At 42.6% G+C, this 26,796-nt stretch overlaps 1 protein-coding gene across 1 annotated transcript in view; it reads right to left on the minus strand.

The window, feature by feature from the left end:
* SIAE (sialic acid acetylesterase) overlaps window positions 1-26,796 on the minus strand; it is a 310,992-nt gene that overhangs the window by 17,379 nt on the left and 266,817 nt on the right. The window contains exon 9 of the mRNA XM_044080856.1: window positions 22,750-22,942. Within this exon, the coding sequence (XP_043936791.1) occupies window positions 22,750-22,942 (193 nt within the window). The remainder of the gene's footprint in view (window positions 1-22,749; window positions 22,943-26,796) is intronic.

The raw sequence follows: 26,796 nt of genomic DNA on the forward strand, positions 1-26,796 counted from the left end.
GAGGAAGTGGTCCTCTAACCACTCTTCCTGTGCTGAACCACCAGCTAAGCTCCATTCAGCTCCTAGCACTGGTTTTCCCTGACTCCATTCTGCTTGTTTCTCCCCACAGACGGAGGTGCCTCGGAGATTTTCCCCCAGTATTGGTGTCACCTCATCGTCTCTCTCAACTGATGTCAGTGGCCTTTTCCTCCAGATCCACCCGCAGCCTTTCCAAAGCCAAGGTGGACAGGATGATGTGGAGACTCATCCGCACTCGGATACAGATGAGAGTCTTGTCGGCCCCCTCTCCCTCTGGAGCAGGAGGCATGTAGTCCACCTTCATCTCGATTACTCCTTCTCTAATCTGACCCCCGGTTTCGAAGTCCATGGGTCTGAGGACCCTTGGTGTTGAGTTGTCGGCGCCGACAAAGGTACCTGGTACCTTGACACCGACCATTGCCTTGAGCAGAATGGCTCCAACAAACTTGGAGCTGAATCTGAGAGGGTAGTTTTAGCTCTAAGTTTTTTCCAACAGAGCCTTTGACTCGGAGTTTTGGCACCTGGAGGTTCAGCTCCAGCTCCCCTGTTGATCCAGAGGATTACAAACTCGATTGTAGCCCCAGCTCAGGGGGTTTGTTCTCCTTCTGCCTTTGATGTGGTGGAGAGGGTTCTCTCAATCCCATCCAGACCCTTGATGATCTCGTCCTTTGAATGTATCCTGGCTCCCTCTATTTCTGGTATGGATTCTGCCATCCTGCCACCTCAGGGACAGCCTGCTGCCTCTCTACCCCAGGAGGCTCCCACACAGAAACAGCTGGATGTTTTCAAGTCCTCCCCAGAGACCCCCCCTGAGAAGGTTCCTCAGAAACACACGTGTAAAATGAGGTACTTAGACTCCCCGCCAGAGTCTCTCACAGAGGACACTGCCTTGGAGGAAGGGGAGGGTTCTCCTCAGTCACCCCAAAGGATTTCTCATTTGAAGACATCATGGAGATCCTGTGGTAGTGCAGGGGGTGGTCTGTCCAAAAACCCAACCCTGATGAGTCTGTGTTCCTGGAGGCATTTGAGGCAGGACCCTCTAATTCTTGGATGTCTCCTCCCACAGAAACTCTGGCGGATCTTGTTACATCTCGGGTGTGGAAGGAGCCCAACATGGCAAAGCCTATCCCTGAGCACCCTGATAAGGTCCTCAGCTCCCCAACTGATAAACCACACTGGTCAAAGGGGCCCCCTGTCAATGCCATGGTGGTGGTGGTCGCACAGGAGAGCTCCACGGTCCACCTGCCGGACTGAGAGTCTAGGACTTTGGACCATTTTGAGTAGCGGGCCTATGCTTCAGCAATGTTCTCTGTAAGTGCGCTGAACTACATGGCACACATTATTAGGCTTCAGCGAGACCTAGTGAAGGAGGTTGTCGTGGCTACCACAGGGTCCATGTCAGCTGAGGATACGAAGCTTTTCTCTTCTCAAATGGCCATCCTCACCTCCATTGCCAAAACCTCTATTTGGCTTCTCTCTCATGCTACTGAGCATGCTGCCAGAGCTGCAGGAGCAGGCGTTGCCATCAGGCGTCACATCTGACTCTGACTTTGTACCTTCTCTGAACGCTTCAAGGCATCATTTACAAATGCCCAGTACAATGGTTCCACTGTCTTTGGAAAGACAGTATGTGACACACTGGTCCAGAGCAAGGATGGACAGGAAGACTCTGTTTGCCATAGTAATCCACTTCTCAACCCTCTCAATGATCCTTCTCCAGCAGTCAGCGGGGGGGGGGGTGAAGAATATGTGGTTCCAGAAGTCTCTGGGCTATTCCCAGGATGCTCGGGACTCTTCTTCCCTTAGAGGCAGAGGGGGATTCAACAGACGCCACCCTTGCAACAGAGGGGGCCCGTGGAACCAAGGGTCTCGGGATTCATTCTTGGACAGGCCCGTGCAGCAGCCCTGAAGGGTTGCCTGGCTGCTGGTCTCTGGAGGCAGTCGGGGGTTGACTGTCGCTACATGCATCAGTGTGGGAGTCAATCACAGATGATCAAGGGGTGTTGCAAATCATAACCAGAGGATTTTCAATCCCCTTCCTTCAAAGGCCAGTTCTGGCCAAATACCTCCCGCACATTCTACCCACACAAAGGAAGGCAGCAGCACAAGAAATTTCCAAGATGCTGGAAAAACGAGTCTTCCAGCCCATCCCCCCGGACCAGTCCAGATTAGTCATCTATTCCAGGTTCTTAGTGCCAAAGAAAATGGGGGACTTGAGGACAATTCTGGATCTCCCTACCCTGAACCTGTCAGTTGCTAAGACAAAATTCCAGATGGTCACACTCCAATCTATCCTGCCCCTCCTGCAGGAGAACGACTGGATATGTTCAGTAGACCTTCAAGATGCGTACCATCATATGAAAATGGACAGATGCTCTCAGAAGATGTTCTTCGTGTTTCACTGTTACAGTCATCACTTTTGGGTTATCTGCTTGCAGTAGCCCTCAGTCAGCCTGATTAACAATGTCTTGGGTCCTGCATCGGTTGCTGTCCCTTCTTCCATGACGTCACGTTGTCAGGGGTATAAAACATGCAGCTGATGCCATTACATCAGTCTTTCTTGCTGTGCGGTGCCCAAAACAGAAGCACTTCGCAAGTGCCGGTTGGCCGACTCCTGAAATTTTCGTTTTCGAGTTTCAGAACTGAAGTCTTCAACTAAAGCTAAGTACCCCATTGGGGAAACTTTTTCTTGCTCCTTACCGATGTCAGTAAAAGTTAATAATTGCATTACTTGTGGAAAGCAAATACCTCACAAAATTTTCATTCATACTGTATTTCTTGCCTAGGCCTTGACCACGACATACCTTGCTGACAGTTTTGTACCTTATTTAATCAACGCACTATCCGTCATATATTTTTGCCTCTAAATATTTTGGTTCTCAGTTCAATTATCCAGAAATGTCATCAGTAAGCCATCCAACTACCAGTATTCTGAAAAAGCACAAAGATAAAGACAGAGACAGGCCGCCGAGGTCCAAAACTGCCGATGACACTTCTAAGCCAGTCGCCAGTTCGCCGGTAGTCAGTGAGGCGCTTTCACAGCCCCTGATACCCGCTACTTCTGAGTTGCAGGCCTCTACTGAGAGCCATTTGGAGTCCGGTATGCCACGAGATGCTTCAACTGTGGAACCTGTGGATGTCTCTACCTTGGATGGGTCCGGAGCCATTGTGCAGGCACCAGCTTCTGAGGGTGTATTCAGGCCTATGGACTTGCATATTAAACTGATGCCTTCTTCTTCTTTAAGGCCTAAACCTTGCCTAGAAAACCAACGACCAGGCTGCATGCTCAAGCCTCTATGCCTAAAAAACAAATGATAAGAATGGCTGAAGACCTTATAACTTTAATCAGAGGAAGCCAACCTTCCTCTTCTAAGAGACCTAGGACTGAATTTGTTTATGAATCTTCTGACCAGGATTCTGATTTTTCTGATAATCTGGATTTACCCTTATCTACTTATGAGGACTCTGATGCAGAGGACTCTATTCCCTCTGCTTCTCCTCCAGAGGATTTCTCTTTTGGTGAAACCTTGCACACTCTAAGGGAACATTTCCAAAGGGAAAGCCAGGATTTCTCTGATTCTAAAAATAGGCTTAGGGACTTCTTACTCCTGCCTCAACATAACCTTTAGCTATACTTCCTGTACTAGACATTGATGATGATATTTTTTCGGAATCTAGTTTGGCCCCTGACTCTCTGCCTCCTGCTCCCAGAAAACCTGACAGATATTACAGGGTTCCTGATTCTCACAAGTTCCTTTTTAAAAATCCTATTGCGGATCCAGAGACTATTTCACAGGGACCCAAGGGCATTAAGGCTTCTACTGCCAAAAATCCTACCCCTTCTGATAGAGATTCCAGGGTGCTGGATAGATGGGCTAAGAAGGTTTACACTTCTGCAACTTTGGCCATTAGGGCCTTAAACTGTCAGTTTCATATGTTAAAGTATCAACAACATATTATTGGGCTTGCTTAAACAGAAAATGATGTTGATTCCTGACTGTGCTGAAAATAAGGATTTACAGGATTTGATGCATTCTGCTGAACAAGTTGGAAACCATACTTTGCAATGTGGGTTTGATTCTTTAGAGGCCTCTTGCAGGGCTGCTGTCACTGGGTCTGTGTTCAGAAGACATGCTTGGCTTAAGGAGCAATCTTTGCCTGATCATGTTAAAGCTAAACTGTTGGATGCTCCCTTAAATCAGGACCGCCTGTTTGGTAATAAAGCTGAGGAAGTTCTTAAAAAGATGGAAGATAAAGCTAAATCTATGCAAACTGTTAAAGATTTCTTACAAGTTCAGCCTCCAAGATTTAGTAGGCATTGGCCCTCCAAGAACTGTTCCTTTCCTGCTCCTTCCATGTCTTCTCAATCCAAACCCAGACCCAGCAGAAACCCTAGGTTTCAGTCCCAGGGGTACGCACAAGACTAAGCAGTGGGGTGCTTCCGCTTCCAAATCTGGGAGTAGCAAGACTCCCTCCTGTGGAAAATTGTCTCAATGACTTGACTTTAAAACTTCCAAGCACTTCTCAACTGACTGCTCCTTTAGGGGGAAAAATGGTCTGCAGGCCAAAAACTGGGAATTCATTACCCAGGACAAATGGGTTTTAAATGTAGTGTATCTGGGATACAGATTTCGCTTTCACACTTTGCCAATGCCCAGCGGTTGGCCAGATCAACCCCCAAATCAGTGGGCAGAGTCTCAAAAGCAAATACTCTCTCTCTTAAACATAAAGTCTATTCAAACTGTACCAGAAGAGGAAAAATGACAAGGTTTTTACTCCAGACTTTTCCTGGTACCCAGAAAAGACAATTTATGGCATCCTATCCTGGACCTGTCCACTCTAAACACCTTTTTGGTGGTTCCAAAATTCAAGATGCTGACTTCACCAGTTGCTTCCCATGCTAGGAAAAGATGTCTGGATGGTAACTCTCAACTTAAAGGAGGCATACCTGCACATCCCAATCAGGGAATCTTGCAGAAGATATCTACGCTTCAAAGCAGGCTTCAATCACTACCAGTTCTCTGCACTGCCCTTTGGCTTAACTACTGTGCCCAGGGTATTCACAAAGTGCCTAGCCCCAGTCATTGCATTTTGCAGGCAAAGAAATATTCAAGTATACCCATACCTGGATGATTGTCTAATTCAGGCAGAAAGCCAGGACATACTTTTGAATCATCTGGCTTTTGTACAAAGAGTGCTAACTTGTCTGGGGTACACTATAAATGAAAAGAAATCACACCTGGTACCCTGTCAGCAAATTATATTTCTGGGAGCAAGCTTGAATACAACTTCCCAGATGGCTTTCCTCACACCAGAGAAACAAATTCATCTGACAACCTACTTCAAACTAGTGGCCACGAAAACCCTGTTATCTGCAAGGCAAATATTACAAGCCTTGGAGTTCATGGCCTCCTGCAGTCTTCTAATTCCATATGCAAGACTGCATATGAGGAAACTACAATGGTACCTAAAAAGCCTATGGCATCAACATTCTCAGGATCTAGAAATAATGATTCCTATCATACCTTGCCTATGCCTGGAATTTATTTGGTGGGCAGAGATGTGCCACCTAAACAAGGAACTACCATTCACAACAACCCCTGCCACCCAAACCCTAACAACAGACGCATCAGATTATGCATGAGGGGCTCATTTGGCAGGGAAGTGCATTCAGGGCAAATTGAACCCAAGTCAAATGCACCTGCATATCAATCAAAAAGAAATATTAGCTGTACAGAATGCTCTGACAGCCTTCATGGACCACATTCTTCCAGGACAACTAATGATAAAGACGGACAACACCACTGTTATGTGGTACATAAACAAGTGGGGGGCACACATTCTTACCCCCTCTGCAGGCAAGCCATGGCATTGTGGAACACATCTACAAGCTCAATTCCTGCCAGGAAAACGAAATACACTGGTAGACGAACTAAGCAGAAACCTCATGGACCCACACGAGTGGAAACTGGAACCAAGGATTATAGACCCGTTTGCCTCCCCCCAAAACTATCAGCTGGACACATTTTGCACAAGGACTCCCCACAAACAAGCTTGGAAAGTGGATGCTCTGTCCTTCAGCTGGAAAAACCAGTTTATGCCTTTTCTCCTCTGCCTCTGCTCTCCAAAGTACTACTAAAGATCAAACAAGGCAAACCAAGGACGATTTTGATTGCGCCAGACTGGCCACACCAACACTGGTACCCCCCTTTTGTGCAGTGTGTCACTGTTGGCCCCATGGCACCTGCCACAGACTCCTACTCTATTGTCTCAGCTGGAGAACCAAATTCTGCACCCTCAACTTCAAACACTGAATCTAGCAGCCTGGCTAATTACATAATTTTTCCTTTACCATCCCTCAGTAAAGCAGTGATGGATATCATTTTAGAGGCAAGGAGGCTTAGTACTAGAAAATCTTACGCTGAACAATGGAAAAGATTCTGTACCTGGAACCAATCTCAAGGGATGAAAACAACAGTGCCCAATTTACCTCAGATTTTACAATACTTAACTGAGATGCTTCATAAGGGCCTGTCTTTCTCCTCCATCAAAATTCACACCTCAGCCATCTCACCTCATAACACAGAACCACCCCCCTTCTCTCATCCACTGCTTAAGCAGTTCCTCAGAGGAGCCAAAAATCTATGACCACCCAGGAGAGCTCCAACTCCAGCCTGGAACTTCAACTTTGTATTGGAAAAGCTCACCTTTCCTCCTTTGGAGCCAGCTGCCACTGCGGACTTAAAATTCCTTTCTTGGAAAACAGCTTTCCTTTTAGCAAACACTTCAGCAAGAAGGGTATCTGAATTGCAGGCCCTCATGGCAGTGGAGTTTTTCATCATCTTTCATGCGGACAGGGTGTCCCTCAGGACCAACCCCTCCTTCATGCCCAAGGTGGTATCCAGTGTGGCCCTTAATTAGTCCAAATATTTGCCAACCTTCTTTCCTAATCCACAGAACAAAGGGGAATGGATTCTGCACTCCTTAGATGTGCACAGACAACTTAGATTCTACTTAGAACTAAACCTCAAAGGAAATCTAATCAGCTGCTGGTGGCATTTGCTTTAGGGGCAGAGGGGAAGGCTATTTCAAAGAAAACCATTTCCAAATTGATTTGCCATTGCATTCATTTCTGCTACAAACACCATGGAAAACCTATCCCACAGGGGATCAGACCTCACTCTACCAGGGCTGCATCTACCTCTACAGCCTTTCTCAGTGGCGTCCCTACCAGGGACATCCTAGAAGCTGCTACCTGGAGTTCTGTACATACTTTCACCAAGCATTACCATCTGCCAATTTTCTCTAAATCCAGAGCTGGCTTTGCCACTGCAGTCTTGCAGGACCTTTTAGCTGGTCCTAATTCTATTTAAATTCCTCCTCCCATCCTTAGCTTTGGGAATCTACTCAAAAATGATGACTGCAGCAGTGAAACACGAAGAACATAGTACAGTTGTGTACACTTATCATAAATGTAAATATTCAAGTGTGTTCACTGTTGCAGTCCTGGTTACCCTCCCTCCAGCCCCCTTCTCATTTTGGATAGACCTCTACTTTCCTTTGCTATTTTCAAAAGCTTTTTGGTGTATTTGCTTTTTAGTTGGAGGTATAACCTTGTATATTTATAGATTTAATTGCTTCCCATTAAGGGAGCACCTGACATCTGTGGCAAGAAAAACTGATGTAATGGCATCAGCTGCATGTTTTATACCCCTGACGTCATGGAAGAAGGGGCAGCAACCGACGCAGGACCTAAGACTTTGTTAATCAGGCCAACTGAGGGCTACTGCAAGCAGATAACCCAAAAGTGATGACTGCAACAGTGAATACTCTCGAACATCTACATTTATGGTAAGTGTACAGAACTGTACTTTTCTCCCCTTCCATCTGGGGGCCAATTATTACCAATTCAGAGCTCTGCCCTTTGGTCTCACCACATCCCCTAGGGTGTTCACCAAAGTGATGGCAGTGGTAGAAGCTCACCTGCAGCTTTATTGCTTCCAGGACTTCCCCTACCTGGACAATTGTCTCCTTTCCACCCCCTCCAAGCATGGACTATGCCAAGCCAGGGATTTCCTTATCCAAACTGCCCACCAGCTGGGCATCACCATAAATCTCAACAAATCCCTGTTAGAACTGGGTCAGGTTCTGGACTTCATTGGAGCCCAGTTGGACACCATTCAGACCAAGGTTTTTCTGACACCCGACAGACTTCAGTCCCTCAAACTTAATGTCTTGCACATTCTTCAAGTTCCATCTTCTCCTTTAGTGGAGTTTGTTTTAAAGGCGCTGGGTCCATGATGGCCAAGATCATCCTTTTTTTCCACAGCTCAGTTACACATGAGGGTGCTCCAATGGACTCTCGTGGCCCAGTGGTCATTTCTAGATCTACCACTGTCACATCCTGTTTGTCTATTGCGAGCATGCACAGATTCTCTTCTCTGGTGGACTCAGTCCCCGGATCTTCTTTGCAGTTGCCCATTTATTCTTCCTACCACTCTGACCACGGTGACCACAGACCCCTCCCTACTTGAGTGGGGGGGGGCATTGCTGGGGAAGGACAATTCAAGGCAAGTGGTCTTCCTTGGAGACCCAGTTGCATATTAACATCCTGGAGATGACAGCAGTGCTACTGGCATTGCAAGCTCTTTGTGCCCATCTTCCCCTAGGGATGATTGCCATCCAGACAGACAATATGTCGGTAGTCTGGTATATCAACAAACAGAGGGGAACCAGGTCTTATCCCCTTTGCCGCAAAGCCATGAGAATGTGGGAGTGGGTGATCTCCACTGACCATTTTCTGGTGGCAATGCACATTCCAGGGAGGTCCAACATTCTAGCGGACAGGCTCAGCAGGTCTATCCTGATGCCTTACGTGTGGTCTCTGAATTCTTCAGTAGCAAAACAGATCTTTCTGAAGTGGGGTCGGCCTTGCTGTGATCTCTTCACCTCTCCTTCCAATGCAAAATGCAGCAGGTTTTTCACTTTGAACCCCCCTCCAGGAGAGTCCCCCAAGATGCTCTAGTCCATGCTTGGCCCTCCAGTCTTCTCTGTGCTTATCCCCCACTTCCCCTGATAGCAAAACTTTCAGAAAGCACAATGGCTGGGGAACTCAGTCATCCTCATTGCCCTTTCTGGCCTCGCCATGTATGGTTCCCTTCTCTGTGGTCTCATGTAGTGTGTCCTCCCTGGATGTTGGATCCGGTTCCAGATCTGATTTCACATCCCTCAGGGATTCCACATCCAGCTCTCACCAGTCTGAAGCTCACCACTTGGCTGCTCCAGTTCCCATGATAGTTAGGACTCCCGGGCTATCTTCTCCGGTTAAGAAGATTTTAGTAGCGGCTCACAGATCTTCCATGAGGAAGGTTTATTTGAGTAAGTGAAAGCATTTCTCAATTTCGACATCTCAATGGGATTTGGATCTCTTCACTGCTCCAGTTCCTGTTATATTGGTGTTTCTGTCAGGCATTTTTCAACAGGGTGCCAGCTTCTCTACAGTTAAAGTTCAGCTGGTGGCCATTTCTAATTTCCACATAGGGGATAATTCAGCATCTCTAGCCTCTTCTAAACTCTGTAAAGCTTTTCTGAAGGGTACTTTTCTTCTTAGGCCAGTGATCAAGGACCTTATGCCTCCTTGGGACCTTACTTTGGTTCTTTAAGCCTTGGTTTCTTCTCCCTTTGAACCTGCTGCTTCAGTGGAAGACAATGATTACTATTACTTCAGCTAAAAGAGTGTCGGAGTATCAGGCCTTATCGATTAAGCCCCCTTACATGGTCTTCCATAAAGACAAGGTATCTTTGCACATTAATTCTTCCTTTCTGCCTAAAGTGGCCTCAGAATCAAACATCAACCAGATTATCAACCTCCATATCTTCTTTCTGAACTTTCAGAATAAGGGAGAGTATAAATTGCACCTGCTTGGATGTTCACAGACAATTGCGTTTTTACTTATACAGAACAAAGGCCTTCTGCAAATCTGATCAACTTTTCATTTTTAGGGAAACCTGTATCAAAGGTCACCACTGCTTGTTTGATTTCTCAGTGTATACACTTGGCATATTCAATCAAAGGAGTGTCTCCGCCAGGTCAAGTTAAGGTGCATTCTACTACATCTATGGCTACTTCAGCTGCCTTTTGGTCCAGAGTTTCCTTAGATGACATTTGCTCTGCAGCTACCTGGGCATCTTCACATACTTTCATCTCCCATTACAAGTTTGATCTTCTATCCACAAGTTGGGCCTCATTTGGCTCTGCCGTGTTATGGAATATCCTTCCAAGAGGGCCTTCCAGGTGTTTAGTAGCTGGGGACTCTGTCCCACAGGTTGAAGAGCAAATGAAGACAACTTCAGATGAAGTTATGTACTCACCATAACGTTCCATCTGAGTTGTTGCTCTTCATTTGACTTGAACCGTCCCTCCCTCTTTCCTTACATTGGCAGTGTGGTGGTCTGACTGGAAAAGACACAGCCCTTTCTTTGGCATAAATGGTCATTCTTTATGGTACTATCTGGGTTATTGTGCCAAGGGGTAAGACATTTTGTCAGGTTGGGTTGCTATGGTGGGCAGCAAACTCGATCTGAAGGGCAGAACGAGACAGGGGCAGTATGGGTAGGGGAGGAGCTTGGAGCACAGATCCAATGCTGGAAAAATGTGGCCAAGTCAGATCCATTCCAGATCCGTGTTCAAACAGATCGAAAACAAATAAAGACCAACAACTCAGATGGAACGTTATGGTGAGTACATAACTTCTTTTTTTAACACAGGCATATTTGAAAAAGGCAGACCTGATATCTACCTTCCATGTGTTTAACTGCTGCTATTCCTTGCTGCCAGGAAGGATGTATATCCTTTTAACCAGACTTGCAATTATTCAGTCCTTACTTACTCTCCATACCTTAGCTAGTATCCCAGTGCTTTTGGCCTTACAGTACTTTGCTTTCCAGCTTCCCAAAAGACTAATTCTCCCAGCGGAAATATGATATTGCAGTGCTGTGGTATGTCAATAAACACTGTACAACTCATACCAGATCTTTGGATAGTTGATATAAATAAAGAAATGAGTTAATCTGGGTATCTTCTCCTTGACATCTATTTTCATGGTAGACAAACTCAATTGCTGGCATACAACCTCAATAGTACCCTTTTGTTACAGGTAGTTCTTCAGTTCTAAAGTGTGTTGGAGCCTGTTCTGGGAGTGGGTTACACATTTTTATTCTTGTTCCACTTAATGGTATCTAGTTTCAGGATGCTTTTGCATCTAGTTGTGTGAAAGGTCTACCGTATAGCTTTCTGACATTGCCCTTGATTCTCCACCTAATTTTCAGGGCAAATATATCCTTAATTCTAATACCCCTATTCTGGCCAAGACGATCATGGCTGTCATTACTACCCCAGAAATCCAGCTACTCTCACATTTTTGTAACAGTGACATTATTATTGGACTCTGAACATTCTGAATAAATCATTAGTGTTTCTCAGTTGTTTAAGAAACCCTCCTTTTTTAAAATTAAAACAGATGACAAGTGATGTATCATATCAGTTGATACTTTGAGAGAAGTAGTTGTAAGAGTTATTTTTTTGGGACAGCTATCTTGGAATCAGTTTTTTGTTTCTTCTTTCTAGCATCAGTCCAAGGATTTGTTTCTTTTATTCTTTTAAGAGTAGGGGCCATCCATTCCATTTCTTCTGTGATAGACACTATGTTGTTGTTTTTGATGAATATAGTAGCTTCTAAGTCATTAAAGGTTCTCGTCTCATTGGCAAAAAATATTTTTATCTTGGCTGGAAAGGCCAGCCGTGCTTTAATGTTGTTTTGTTTCAACAGTTTTATAACTGGCCAGACTTTTTTCCTTTGTTCTAGTATTCTGGAAGAATAATCATCGTCAAACCTTATCAGGCTTTGATTGTATCTTAAGGTTGATTTTCTCCAAGCAGATTTTAATATTAGTTCTTTGTCCAGAAATGAAAGAAATGTTATAACTATGGAGTTAGAAGCAGGTTTCCTCAGTGCTCTATGCGCCCTTTCAATTCCAAATGAAAGTTCCTCTTTCAAGTCTAAAAATTCAGGAATCCAGGTTGTTAAGAATGAAATATCTTCTCCTTCAGTGTTTTCAGGAAGACCAAATATCCTTATGTTGTTTCTCCTTTCCCTGTTTTCTAAGTCATCTATTTTGTTAAACAGCCATGTATTCTGTTTAAGCAGAAATTCTTTTTGGAATTCTTTCTCTTTGAGTCTCCCTTAAATGTCATTTCGAGAAGTCTCTATATTTATTTTTATATGGTGTTGCTGTAATAGTTCCTTAAGAGTATCAGTCTGTTTTTGAGAATTTAATTTGAGGTTTTCCAAGTCATTTTTAAAGCCATCCATCTTTAAAGATAGTTCCTGTAAGGTAGATGTCATCAGTTGCAGTTCTTTTTTTCAAAGCAGTATCTGGATGAGAATTCCTTGAGTTTATCATATTCAGTGACTCAATATATCTCCAAGTTACCTGACAGGAAAATTTTTGTATATCTCCACCAAAATTTATATTTATGTAGTTTATCTATAGATTTCTGACAGTTTAAACTTGAAAATAATAAAATTTTCCTATATTATTATACTAGTTTATGGAGCTCTCAAAATTCACTGCTCTCAGTTGGCTATCTAGGCTCCGCCCTGGAGCCAAAAATTGTTGATAGAATCAAATTCTGTCCTTACACTTCAATCAAATATACATATCTTTGGAACCATAGGTGTTACTAAAGAAGTGTAAATGTTAAACTCTTCAGCACAAACTATTTTTATAGTGGTAGTATTCTTTAGGTTCTTGGTTTTAAATTGGATTTTGCAAGTCACAGTAAATGCAATAATAATTAAGTTTGGAATATTTTACAAACTTACAATATCTCAGCAACCACTGAAGTTACACACATGCTTACAGTGGAATTTTGTTAACAGCTTTCATATCAATCTAAGCATTTCTATTTGTGCTACTTGGTTGCCAAGGTATTTAGAACCACATGATATTTATGACACTATAAACAGATATTATATGATTAATATCGCTTTATCTACAACAGAAATAGGTTAGATATCAATACAGTTGTGTTTCCATTAAGTAAGCTTTAATATGAAATCTTCTAATGCTGTGGATGTAGCACCATTTTGGAATTATTAATGCAAATATGAACAAACTATCTGACACCTAAAGGCATCAGTAGGATATAAATGCAGAAATATCTGGAGATGTCACTCATTTGCCATGAGTTAATGGTTTCATCAGCAAACCTTTCTACATATATTTGCTGGGGGACCAATTTAAAGGTTTCATCAGCTAGCCTTTCTGGATCTACCTAGTGCAGGGAAAGGATTTAAGAGTTATATCAGCAAACATTGCTGCCAGTACATCCCTCAATGGCTTCCCTACACTGGAACCTGTTATTACAATTGCAAGGCAGGTATCATTTACTGGACATCTATTTTAAACTACACCACATTCATATATACTGTTTTAGCCAGGCAGATGCCAGTAAATACACACACTGGCTGGGATTCACTAAAATCCTTAAAGAATATACTAATTGCCCAGAGCAGGTTAGTCAATTAGCCTGATGGCGAGAAAAGATGATTCAAAGACAGGTATAACCACAATGGGTAAGACCTCATCGTGGCTCATTACCATGTGTCTGAATTTGAACACTGCATTGTTAAACTTGACTGTGTTAGTGTTCTCACTAGCAATCTAGGTATTTCATTAGTAAAGGTATCCCCTACTCATGTTGTTCGTTCATTGTTGATGATGACCAAGGACATCACATCAAGGAGGATGACTGAGTACGGTGTGCCGGCTATGGCTAATCAGTCCGATGCAAGCTCAGAAAGCTCTGCTGCATGTCAAGCATAAATGGTCTATTGAGTTGGCTGGCAAAGAGTTGGCTATGGATTTATACAGTTCACGCTTCCTTTGCGCCTCTGCAGTCCTGCTGTACTCGTAGGAAGTAGCACCTTTGCTGATGCAGCTTTGCCAGGTGGGACGGTCTTGTGCTAGAGTTTCCCAGGAGTCCTGATCAATGCCAAAGCTCTTCAGAGAAAATTTCAGCATGTCCTTGAAGTGCTTTTTCTGCACACCTTGTGTGTGTTTGTCTCCCATGAGTTCACCATAGAACAGTCTCCTGGGGAGGGTGTGTGTCTGGCATACATACAAGGTGGCCTGCCCACCTGACTTGGACTCTCCTCAGCAGGGTGTAGATACTTGGCAGTCCAGACTGAGAGAGCACAACTGTGTCTGAAACTTTGTCCTGTCAGGTAATTTTAAGCAGCCTATTTAAGCAGTTCATAGGAAAGTGATTCACCTTTTTGGCATGATGCTTGTACACAGTCCATGTCTCACAGGCATACAGTAGTGTGGGCAGTATGACTGCCTTGTACACCTTCAGCCTTGTGGACAGTTTGATGCCTCTCCTCTCCCAGACTGACACCCGTGCAAATGCGGAGCTTCCCTTGGCGAAGTGTGTATCTGCCTCATCAGCAATGTTCACCAGTCTGAAGGGTGTGCGGCTGAGGTATGTAAACTTGTCAACAGCATTCAGAATCTCACCTTCAGCAGTGATAGTTGGTTGCACATATGTGTTCTGTGGTGCAGGCTGATACAAAACCTCAGTCTTGGTACTGATTAGGAGACTGAAGTTTCTGCAAGCAGTGGAAAAGCAGTTCATGCTCTGCTGCATCTGGGCCACTGTGGCAGCACTGAGTACACAGTCATCTGCGAAAAGGAAATCGGGCACAAAATCCTCTTCAACCTTGGTCTTGGCCTGTAGCCTCCACAGGTTGAACAGCCTGCCATCAGTCCTGTATCTGATCTTAATGCTGGTTTCTTCGTCATTGCAGAAGCCATCTGACAACATGGCCGAGAACATCATGCTGAACGGCATAGGTGCCAGTACACAGCCTTGCTTGACTCTATTGGTGAATAGGAAGGCATCAGAGGAGTCTCCATCATCCAATCCTCAAGCTAGCATGCCATCATGGAACTGGCGCACCATACTGATGAATTTGCCTGGGAAGCCAAACTTCTCCATGATCCGCCATAGCCCATCACAAATAACAGTGTCAAAGGCTTTGGTCAGGTCAGCAAAGACCAGCGTTGTATAAAGGTCCCGGTTTTGTTCCTACAAATATGTCAACTGTCCCTTGGCCCTCTTTAAAGATGCACTGACTCTCTGGCAGATGTCCAACTTCCATGTGTTGAGTAAGATGGTTGAGAAGGATTCTGGCAAGGATTTTGCTGGCAATGACCAGGAGAGAGATTCATCTGTGGTTGTCACAAGACTGCCTGTTTCTCTTTCTCTTGTAGAGATGGATGATGGAGGCATCCTTAAGCTCTTGAGGGATAACTTCCTGTTGCCACATGGTCTGGGAGAGCTTGGTGAGCTTCTGTAACAAGACTGGTCCCCCTGTCTTGTAGATTTCAGGTGGGATTGAGTCAGCGCCTGGTGCTTTACTATTGGATAGAAGCTTAATTGCTTCCTTAACCTCTGATTTCTTTGGAGGTTCTGCCACAGAGGTGTTAATGGTGACTTGCAACATACGGTCAATTCCTTCGGCATTGATGGAGGAAGGCCTATTCAGGACATTGTTGAAGTGCTCAGCCCATCTTTCCAGGATGGCATACTTGTCAGTGAGCAGGAAAGACCCGTCGGCACTGAGCAGTGTTAATGATCCAGAGTACTGTGGCCATAAATGGTCTTCAGGACATCACAGAAACGCTTGAAGTTGTTGCAGTCAGTGTACTTCTGGATCTCATCTGCCTTTCTGCTGAGCCAGGAGTCTTGCATCTCTCTGAGCTTTGCTTGCACCTTGCTTTTGACAGAGTTATAGGCTGCTTTCTTTGAGACAGATGTAGTGTCTTGGTGGAGGGATCTAAAAGCTTCACTCTTCTTATCCAGCAGCTTCTGAATGTCTTCATCATTATTGAACCAGTCCTGGTGTTTGCGTGTTTCTGGTCTAAGTGAGCAAGAGCTGTATTGTAGACCACATCCCTAAAAGCTGCTCAGTCCTCTTCTGCACTATTGGTGCCAAAGCTGGTCAAGCTTACTGTCAAGGTCCTCACTATGATACTGGGGCACAGAGTGCCATTCTAACTTAACATTCAAGCACCTATTGGTCTTTTCCCCCTACGGGTACCGCCTGGGCTGTATGTGCATGTTGAGTTTTAAGAGGATGAGTCTGTGGTCTGTCCAGCAGTCTGCAACACACATGGCCTTTGTCACTCTAACATCCTGCCTGTCCCTTCTTCTCATTATAACATAATCAATGACATGCCAGTGCTTGCTGTGTGGGTGCATCCAGGGCATCTGGTTATGGTTAGGTAGGCAGAAGACTGTGTTTGTGATCAACAGATCAAGAGCTGTGTAAGTCTTCAGAAGTAGATGACCATTGCTGTTACTTTTGCTGACTTCATTCCTCCCAATAACTCCCTCCCATATCTGGTAGTCTGCACCAACTCTGGCATTAAAGTTGCCTAAAATGATGAGGTTGTCTGCCTTGGGCACAGATGCTATGACGGACTCCAAGTATTCATAAAATTTGTCTTTGATCTCCTCTGGGTTTGTCATGGTGGGGGCATATGCACTGATGAAGGTGGCATGGGGATTTCCTTTGAGGGGGAGCCACAATGACATGAGTCGGTCATTGAATTCTTTTGGGAGGCAGGCTAACTTGCTGATTAAATTAGATCTAATGGCAAAACCCACTCCTGCTTCACAACATTCACTGCTGCTGCGGCCACTCCAGAAAAAGGTATAACCGGCTTTGACTTCTGTCAGCTGGCCTTTGTCTGTGAACCTGGTCTCACTGTGGGCTGCTATCTGGATGTTGTACCTGCCAAGCTCTCTTGTGACAAGAGCTGTCCATCTCTCAGGTCTGTTTGTTTTGGAACTATCCATGAGCGTGCACACATTCCACCATGTGAGCAAAGTCACTGATATTTTTTCCTTTGTGATTCGGCCACACACACACACACACACACACACACACACACAACCATAAACAAGCCCACTCTCACACACACACACACACACACACACACACACACCCATTCATCCACGCATATGAAGCAACACACATGCATGCAACCAGACTCACAATTCTGCTGAGCAGCCAAGTGTTATGGATTGTGTGGAATGTTTCCCATTTAAGATCAATTTAGCCCACTTTTCCATTGTTCTGCATTGAATGTTGTGACTCCACTTTGTGATTTTTGATTGGCTTGTATACCGCAATTACAGCCAATTAATATTGCAGTATACAAGCCAATCAAGTAAATGCTCCTGAGGTAGAGGTAGCCAAGGAGGATGTACAGAATGCAGCCAGTCACATGCCACTAGTAGTTTTTGCTCCACTGCAATATCTTCAGAAAGGGTATTGCAAGTTGAAGAAAGATCATCATACTTGGATTTATGGCTGGCAAAGAGGTCTTCACATGACTCTGTGGCATCCTGGATGGTGTCCTGAGCTGAGGAGGAGTCATTTGAATGTTCATTTGGTCTGATTGTGGATAAGAGGGACAGGACACAGAGACTGGATGAGGAGCTGCTGGCTGAACAGGAATTGCTACTGGCAATGCAGCACATCAGATACAGTGGCTGTACACCAAACCACTAACAGCCTGAGGGAAAAGAGCTTATACAAGGGCTGAGATTTACTTTGCTTGGGTTGGGACGTTTGTGGTGGTAGTGCTGTTACTGGGCTATCTGTTGCTGCCTGGAAGCTATACCCTTGCCTTAGATTATTTATTTATTGTTCTTGATTATGTTTGGGGGTTGTGGACTACTGGACCTATGGAGCTGCAGCTTCTTTGTTTTCCTTATTATGCAGAGGTAAGTGGCTGAATGTGTAAAGTGTAGGAATGATTAAATATTATCTCAGACAGGAATTTCTGTAGAATGTCCAGATTTTTGCCTCATACTTTTGGTCTGTCTCATAAAATCTGTGATTTTCTGAAAAATGACTGGGGATTCAAATAACTTAATAATGATGTACATTTGAGTTTCAGACTTCATATCCTTCAGAATATGCATGGTAACACAAATCCTGTTCAAGCAACTTTCTAAGTTTATAACAGCAATTCAAATCTGTCCCTATTTTTGGGTTTTTGTCCAGATTTCTTGCTCTAAGTTCCACTACAGTAAAAAAGGATCTGCACTACAGTACCATTGTTAAAACACATTTACTAAATTCTCGCACACTAAACAATGACAAAGATACAGCTTAGGTCTAATTGACTTAATTCCTGATTCTGTTTATGCCCCAATTCCTATGAATCTTCTTTCTGTTTCTACTGTTTACTGTTGCTGTAATTTACATTATTAATGCAGAATAATATGTTGCTGTAAAAATAATAGACATATCCATTTTTTTATTTTTCCCTCTAACTTCTGTCCCTTTCATGTCTTCACTATGTTTCTACTGCAGACTGTTCACTATTGCTACTATAATTCAGTGCTAGTGGGTTTCTAATGTATTAGTATATTTTTGTATAATATACCAAGTTCACTGGAACAGTCAACGAATAACAAAACAAGCAAGCCACACAGTCCGTTCCAGTATATCTCCTCCAAGCACCAGCACACCACGAATCCAATGTAAAGTAAATAGAAATTGTTTTATTTTACACAAGACAATTTAACAGTTAAGTGCTTTCATCTTACTAAGACTTCATCAGAACTACTTCAACATATATTCCATTCCCTTTTAAATACAAAAACATCATCAGCTGACCCCCTTAAGTTAAAATTTTAAAGTTTGGAAGGGGGACCTTAATGATTTGGAAAAGTTTAATGGGTATATAAATTCCTGTAGTGAACATTTTAAGTTTACTATTAATAAGCATAGGGAAACAATATCTTATTTGGATGTTCAAATAACCTTGCAAGATGGGAAATTCAAGTCCAATATATATAGGAAGAACATGTTTAGTAATTCCTATTTACACTTTTCCAGTAATCATCCTTGGGCCCAAAAAGGGAACATTATAAAGGGCCAATGTATCCGGGCCACAAGGATGACATCAGATGTGAAGGACCTGGATAGTGAACTGGCTAAAATAGCATCCTTTTTTGCTGAAAGAGGATATCCGAGAGACATGATTCTGGATGTCACTCAGTATGTTAAGAAGCAATGGGGAATAAAGTATAAACCCCTATTGGGAGTGGGTTTGGCAACAGTATCCACTCAGGATGTAAATCCTAGTAATGATGAGGAAGCATTAAGGAAGTATGGTATGGCCTGTGTTCTTCAACATGACCCCTTCAGTGGAGATATTAAGAGTATAATTCACCATAATTGGAATATACTAAAAGCTGACAGTAGAGTTTTTAATATAGTGGGAAATGAGCCGCACTTTGTTTTAAGGAAAGGGAATAATATGAAGTTATTGTTGGAAAGGAAGTTTGATAGGAAATTTGATACATTTGGAGGAGGTGGTACCACCAAGTGCGGCACATGCAAACAATGTCAGTACATTACGGAGGCCAAGGACACTACTTTGTCAAACTATAACAAAACTAGAATTTTTTATCAGAAGGGGAATTGTAGGTCTAGCAATTTGGTTTATTTGGCCACCTGCACACAATGTCCGTGCTTTTATGTAGGGAAAACCACCCGTTGTTTACGTAACGGGATTTATGACCATTTATATAGTATCAAGAAGCATGACAATAATAATGCGTTATGGAAACATCTAAAGGACAATAAGCAATGTTCTGGTTTTAAATTTGGTATTCTAGAAGTGGTCAGGTGTAACATGAGGGGAGGGGACATAAAAAAGAAAGTTAGTGATAAGGAGGTCAGGTGGCAAATTAAATTAAATGCTTCAGCATACCCTGGAATCAATGAACATGTATCGATTAAACTTATTTTAGACAATATATTATAATATATTATACAATGATTAGAGATGAGACTATATATCATATTCCAGACAAGACATGCATACCTTTAGGTTAATTTTTCAACAAATGTGGTTTAATATATATGTTATTTATAAGTATTATTATGTTTTTAATAAGTTGTAGTATTCTGAATTATTCAAAATTATTCAAAAAATATTTTTAAGCTGTTTTATAAATTGTTCTTATGGTTGTAAGTGTGTATATGGAAGTATTTTTAGTTGTTATGAAGGAACTTGTATATAGCACTAGCACTTTAAAATTTTAACTTAAGGGGGTCAGCTGATGATGTTTTTGTATTTAAAAGGGAATGGAATATATGTTGAAGTAGTTCTGATGAAGTCTTAGTAAGATGAAAGCGCTTAACTGTTAAATTGTCTTGTGTAAAATAAAACAATTTCTATTTACTTTACATTGGATTCGTGGTGTGCTGGTGCTTGGAGGGGATATTTTTGTATAAATTACACACACACACACACACACACACACACACACACACACACACACACACACACACACACACACACACACAAAATAAAAATATCCTTCTTTAAAGAGTTATCTGACTGTTCATTACTATATTTTATGTTTGTAGCTTACTTTTTGTTGTTGTTGTGTCTTTCGGCTTTTCCCGGTTAGGGGTCGCCACAGCGGAACTCCGGTCCGCTAATGATCGGCAGTAGATTTTTACATGCCGAGTTGCCAGCCCTGATGCACAGCCTTCAACGAAGGTACGCCCATTCACGTATGTCTTCACACAGAAGACGCTTTAGTTGAGAATTGAACAAGACAACATCTTACTGTGAGGCAACAACGCTACCGCAGCACCACCACCGCAGTAGCTTACTAATGTAGATAATTTCCTGTAAGCTCAAGTTGTTGTGAATACTTTTTGTCATCCTAGCCAGAGTCAAGTAACCACACCAGTTTGTCAATGTGACCTTTTATTTAAGAACTATATATAAGAATCAAACAACATAGTGTAAGTGTTTGGTTATTTTTTTATTCCCCTAACTTTCCTTATTTTACTTATGCATTGACCAGTCCCTGATTTTGACTCCAATGTTAGCTTTGTCCCTTTTAATCCCTTCTAAAACTAACTTTTGAAGAAAAGATGGTGAATGATACTTAATAAATGACAAGAATTAGAATGATAAACTTATTTCAGAAAATGTATTTTAATTCAAATTTTCTATTCTATCAATGACTCAGCTTAATAGTAATAATATTTTAAGTTTTCTGGATTTGTCCCTGATTGGTTGACAGCTAGGCTGGTGACTTTCAAAGAAGAGGTGGTGCATTACATTTAATAAAAATGTGTTAAAAAAGTGTATTTTAATTCACATTCTGCTATTCTATTAGTGTCTCAAGGTCATAGTAGCAATATATTAAAAGTGTCTCTGATTCTGCTTTGATTTGTCCTTGATTGCTTGAGTTAACAGATTTAGCTGGGAGAAGATATGGGAGGGTTAGAAAAGCTGGAGCTAAAGAGCATGTTTTTTTTTAATAGTTGCACTTGTTTACTCTTATGTAGCCATTTTCTACTGAATACACTGCATTTCATCAATGGATTCTGCCAATTTTATTTGTTGACATATGTATCTTATTAAATTTTAAAAATGTACAGTATTTACTAACTTAATACTTATGTCAGAAAGCCCAGTTCAACCAGGCTCCATGGAAATGGAGTGTTTCAACTTAGTGCGAAAACAGTGTTCTGCATTTTGACTGTCACACATTGCTAGGGTCTGTGTTCCACATTGGTCTCTTAAGAGGTTGAGACCTATGTCCTTCCAATCCAGACTCGCACACAGACACAACCAAACTCAAAATTCCATTCCCAACCCCATAGTGCAACCACCCAAGCTGACAGACAGACAGACAGACACACACACACACACACAATCATCCAGCCTTATTCAGGCCTTTATGGTCAAGCACAAACACATAGACACACAGACTAACACTCCCACTATCTCCACATCGTCAGTGAACTTACCTGCACTGCTAGTACTCCCATAGGAGTGAGTGGGTGACTGACATGTTTTTATGGTGGTCATTTCTTCCTGTTACAGTAAAATCTTATGCTTCTGACTGATTCTTTGAATTGCTTGACTAAGCAAATGTTGTGCTACATACATTTGCAGGGGAGAACACATGGCTAATTAGCATTAGCCACTGCCCTAGACTACTGCATTAGCATGCAGCTTTGCCTGTGAGACTGCTCTCCATGATGAGCCCCCCCCCCCCCCAAAACCACAGCAACAGAGTGATCTCTGAATTTGAAAAGCTTATTATGATGCAGAAACCTTCCAAATTAAGGCTTCTTCATCATGTTTGGCCCTTCTGAATCAGAGGAATTTTTTTAAATGCACACAGTCTGCATTTATTGGCCATAACAGTAATTTCCCTTATCATATCTACCTCTTCACAGAGTTAAAGGATATACATCTTACAACAACACAGAGGGTTGTAATAGAACAGTCATTCTATTCTTGTTATTGATTTTTGAGTATGGCCAGGAATAAGGAAACAAATGTGATAACTTAGCCTGTTCCTTTTTACTATACAGCTGTGACACTCATTTAACATAACCAGACATCTAGATCACCAATGAAATCAAGCATTTGTGTCAAATGGGTTTAAACTGGTTAACAAAAAATAAACTAATTAAAATAACTAAGCACCAGTATTGCTTGGTTCATATTCAGAGACTGCCATCTATTTTACAGACACAGTGCTAGATAATTCTAGGTTAATTTCAAATTAAAGTCTGAAGTCCAGCAATGCTGCTTTCTTACCTCAAAAATATTCTGACTTAGTTCATTCACAAAAAGCTCCTGTGAGTAAGTGATATTGATCAGCTGGCTTTGAACAACTCCAACATTTGTGGGAAACGGCCCTTGGTACACAACGCCTTTCTCACGATATGCCACAGCTCTAGCTCCCAGAAGCAGTCTGTGCGCAACATCCTGTTTGTATCGTGGGTGAATGCTGAAACAGTGAAAGAAGGACAATTAATGGGATACAATTGTTTACTGTTTTACTTACATTCTGTAAATTTTATCTTGAACAGAAACTGATACCTTTTAAGTTTCACCATCATCTTAGCAGCACATTCAATCAACAATATTTTCAATTTCACATCCAGGAAGAATCTTTAACTGACACTTTTTACCAAAAATTCAGGCTTAAAGAATGAATGGAGACGATGACCATCTAATAAAAATTTGGTCTGCACTGCGTCTTATGTAGCTGTTACATATGCTACATACAATTCTACTTCTAAGCAATAAATCGCTCAACTTTTCAAAGTCAAGTCATTTGCCCTCTGTCACGCTTTTATTCCATATCTATCAATAGCTACTAATACCCCTTTGACTTTGCTTAAAAATAAACAAATAAATAAATAACTCTTTGACATATACTAGATTCTTCTTTGGCTTGCAGTGTCCCTCGAGTGTTGCTTTCAGAACTCACAGAATTGCTTTTTCTCTTCACTTGCATCAAAAACAGTTAAATACCTTGATGGCTTCCTTTCCTGTTAGCACACTTCACACTTGCCTTTCTTTGGTGTGTTATTGAGGTTACATGCAGTGAGATACAACTAAAATTCTTGGATCCAGGACTTTTAAATTTCTAACAAGTTTCACTGCATCTGATGAGGCTGAATCACTGATATTTCAAACCAAAAATTGAAGATAATCTTCACAAAAATCAATGATGTGGCTATGAGTGCATAACATGAGACTATATTTTTAGTCTTGGGGTGAGTCTAAGAATGTGTTTGAAACACAAAAAAATGCAAACCTTACTCGTCTCGAACTGTTCTCAAGATACTTATTAGTAGCAGCAAAGAGCATTCAGAATGGAGTACAAGCAGCAGGAGAAAAGTACAGTTTTGTACCTACCATAAATGTAGATGTCCGAGAGGTATGCATCTGCAGTCCTTACAAATGGGTTGTCCTGGCCTCAGGCAGCCCTTCGGTCGGCCGGATTCCAAAGTCTGGGTCTGGCCTCGGCTGATGTCACACTTCACCCGACGTCATAGCTGCAGTTCTGCGGGTATAAAGGCATCAGCCGACGCCATTTTCCTCAGTGTTTCTTGCCCCAGATGCCAGGTGCCCTCTAGGAAGGCTAAATTTGGATAAATGCAAAAGTTTCCAAACAATAGAGAGTTAATATAAATAAACATATCTATACAAACAAATACACCATAATAGATTCCCCCAGCTAGCTACAAGGAGGGCAAATACCCTAGGAGTACCACAGAGGGGAAGGAGGGTGGGTAATCCTGACTGCAGATGCATACCTCTCGGACATCTACATTTATGGTAGGTACAAAACTGTACTATGTCCTTCAAGGATGCATCTGCAGTCCTTACAAATGGGTAGAATACCATAGCCAAACTGGGGGAGGAGGCACTAAGGAAGCACTAAGAGTTTATGGTGTATTTAAGATCCCTTGCAAAACAGCAGAGGCAAAACCTGCTCGGGATCTGGAGTATAAAGGCAGATTATAATGCTTGGCAAATGTATGCACGGAGCTCCAAGTAGCAGCCTCTAAAATGTCTTTGGTAGCCACTCCTCGTAAGAAAGCTGTAGTAGTGGCTGTAGCCCTTGTGGAATGAGGTCTGATGTTTTCTGGAGTTGCCTTTCCATGAAAAGAGTAACAAAATCTAATGCAATTTCCTATCCATTTTGAGATTGTTTGTTTTGAAATTGCTTTTCCTTCCATTCCTGTGGCATATGCTACCAGAAGCTGGTCAGTTTTTCTATAGTTCTTGGTTCTGTCCAGGTAGTAGCAATTGTCTGTGTACATCCAAGGTATGCAGCAATCTTTCCCCTGTTCTGTGGGTTGGGGAAGAATGTTGGCAGGTGTATTGCTTGGTTTAAAGATACTCTGGAGACCACTTTTGGCATAAAGGTAGGATTAGTTCTCATGGACACTCTGTCCTGATGGAAGATAAGGAAGGGCTGTACTGCCATTAATGCCTGTAATTCAGAAACCCTTCTAGCTGAAGTGATTGCAAGTAGGAATGCAGTCTTCCGAGATAAGTACTGTAATTCTGCTGTTGCTGCTGGTTCAGAAGGGGGGAGTGTTAACTTTTCTAACACAAAGTTCAAATCCCATGTAGGCAATGGTGGTTTCCTTGGTGGTTTCACATTTTTAATTCCTCTGAGAAACTGTCTGAGTAGAGGTTGAGAAAAGACTGGAGGATCCATGTTGTATTCTGCTGAAATTGCTGATGCATGAATCTTAATGGAGGAGTAAGACAGACCATTGTGGAAAGGCTCTGCTAAATATTCCAGGATGTTAGCTATGTTTGCCACTGATGCATCTACTCCCTTTGTTGCACTCCAAATGAGATATCTTTTCCATTTTGCTGAATAAGTTTTTCTTGTTGAGGGTCTGCGAGCCTCCAAGATAACGTCTTTAACCCTTTGAGATAAATCAGGGTTATTTTGTCTTATGCAATGTTCCAGGCAGCCAGCTGCATTGTTTTCAGGTTTGGATGCAGGGTTTTGAAGTTGTTCTGTGTTAACAGTAAGGGAACTAGGGGCAGATGCCATATTTGTTCCCGAGACATGTTCCTCAGTAATGGGTACCAATGCTGCCTCGGCCAGTCTGGAGCTATCAGGATGATCCTTGGACGGTCTTCTTTGATCTTCAATAGCACCTTGTGCATCAAAGGAAGAGGTGGGAATGCATATGCTTTCAGGTTTTCCAACTGAAAGATAGGGAGTCCACCTTCCAAGCAAGTGGGTGGTATGCCCTCGTGCAGAATTTTTTCAATTGGTGGTTGTGTGGGGATGCGAATAAGTCTATTTCTGGTAGTCCCCATTTCTCTGTAATGGATTTGAAGATGTCTGGATGTAGCATCCATTCGTGGGCATCCGTGGTAGTTCTGCTTAGGATGTCTGCTAGTATATTTTCTTTTCCTGGTACACATATTGCTTGTAACTGAATGTTGAAGCTCAGGGCCACATTCCAGAGGTCCATTGCCATCCGGCATAGAGGGTATGAATGTGTGCCTCCCTGTTTGTTGATGTACCACATAACTGTGGTGTTGTCCGTCCTTATCAGCAATTGACCCTGTCAAAGAAGTGGTCTGAATTGCCAGTTTTACTGCCAGCATCTCCTTTTGATTTATGTGTAGGTTCAGCTGGTCTTGAGTCCATAAACCTTGTATGCACTTGTCCAGCATGTGTGCCCCCCAACCGAGGTCTGAGGCGTCCGTTGTGATAGTCTGGCTTGGTTGAGTGCTGTGGAAGGGCATCCCTTTGTTCGATTGACAGGCCTGAGCCCGCCATTGGAATTCTTGCTTCAGGCATGGAATTATTGGAATTTGGGTTTCTAGGCTGTGCTTGTGCTGAGACCATAAATTCCTTAGGTACCATTGTAGCTTTCTCATATGTAGTCTGGCATGTGGAATCAATATTATGCAGGATGCCATGTAACCCAGGGCTTGCAGGACTTTCCTTGCTGTTAGCTGGTTTTGCTTTGTTAAAGCCATGAAATAGAGAGGAAGTTGCTTCTGTTTTTCTGCTGTGAGGGATGCCATCTGATTTGATGTGTCCAGTTCTGCACCCAAGAAAGTTATCCTCTGGGATGGTATCAGCCTTGACTTTCTTATATTGACTGTGTATCCCAGGGCTTGCAGTATATGAATGACCTTTTTCAAATCTTTTTCTAATTTGTTTTTGTTGTCCGCTTGTAACAGGCAGTCGTCCAGGTAAGGGTAAATTTGAATTCCCTGAAGCCTGCAATGAGCAATTACTGATGCCAGGCATTTCGTGAATACTCTGGGCGCAGTAGATAAGCCAAAGGGCAATGCTGAGAATTG

The sequence above is a fragment of the Protopterus annectens genome, chromosome 8.part0 (genome assembly GCF_019279795.1).
Source record: "Protopterus annectens isolate FY-2018-M chromosome 8.part0, PAN1.0, whole genome shotgun sequence".
NCBI classification, from domain to species: Eukaryota; Metazoa; Chordata; order Ceratodontiformes; family Protopteridae; genus Protopterus; species Protopterus annectens.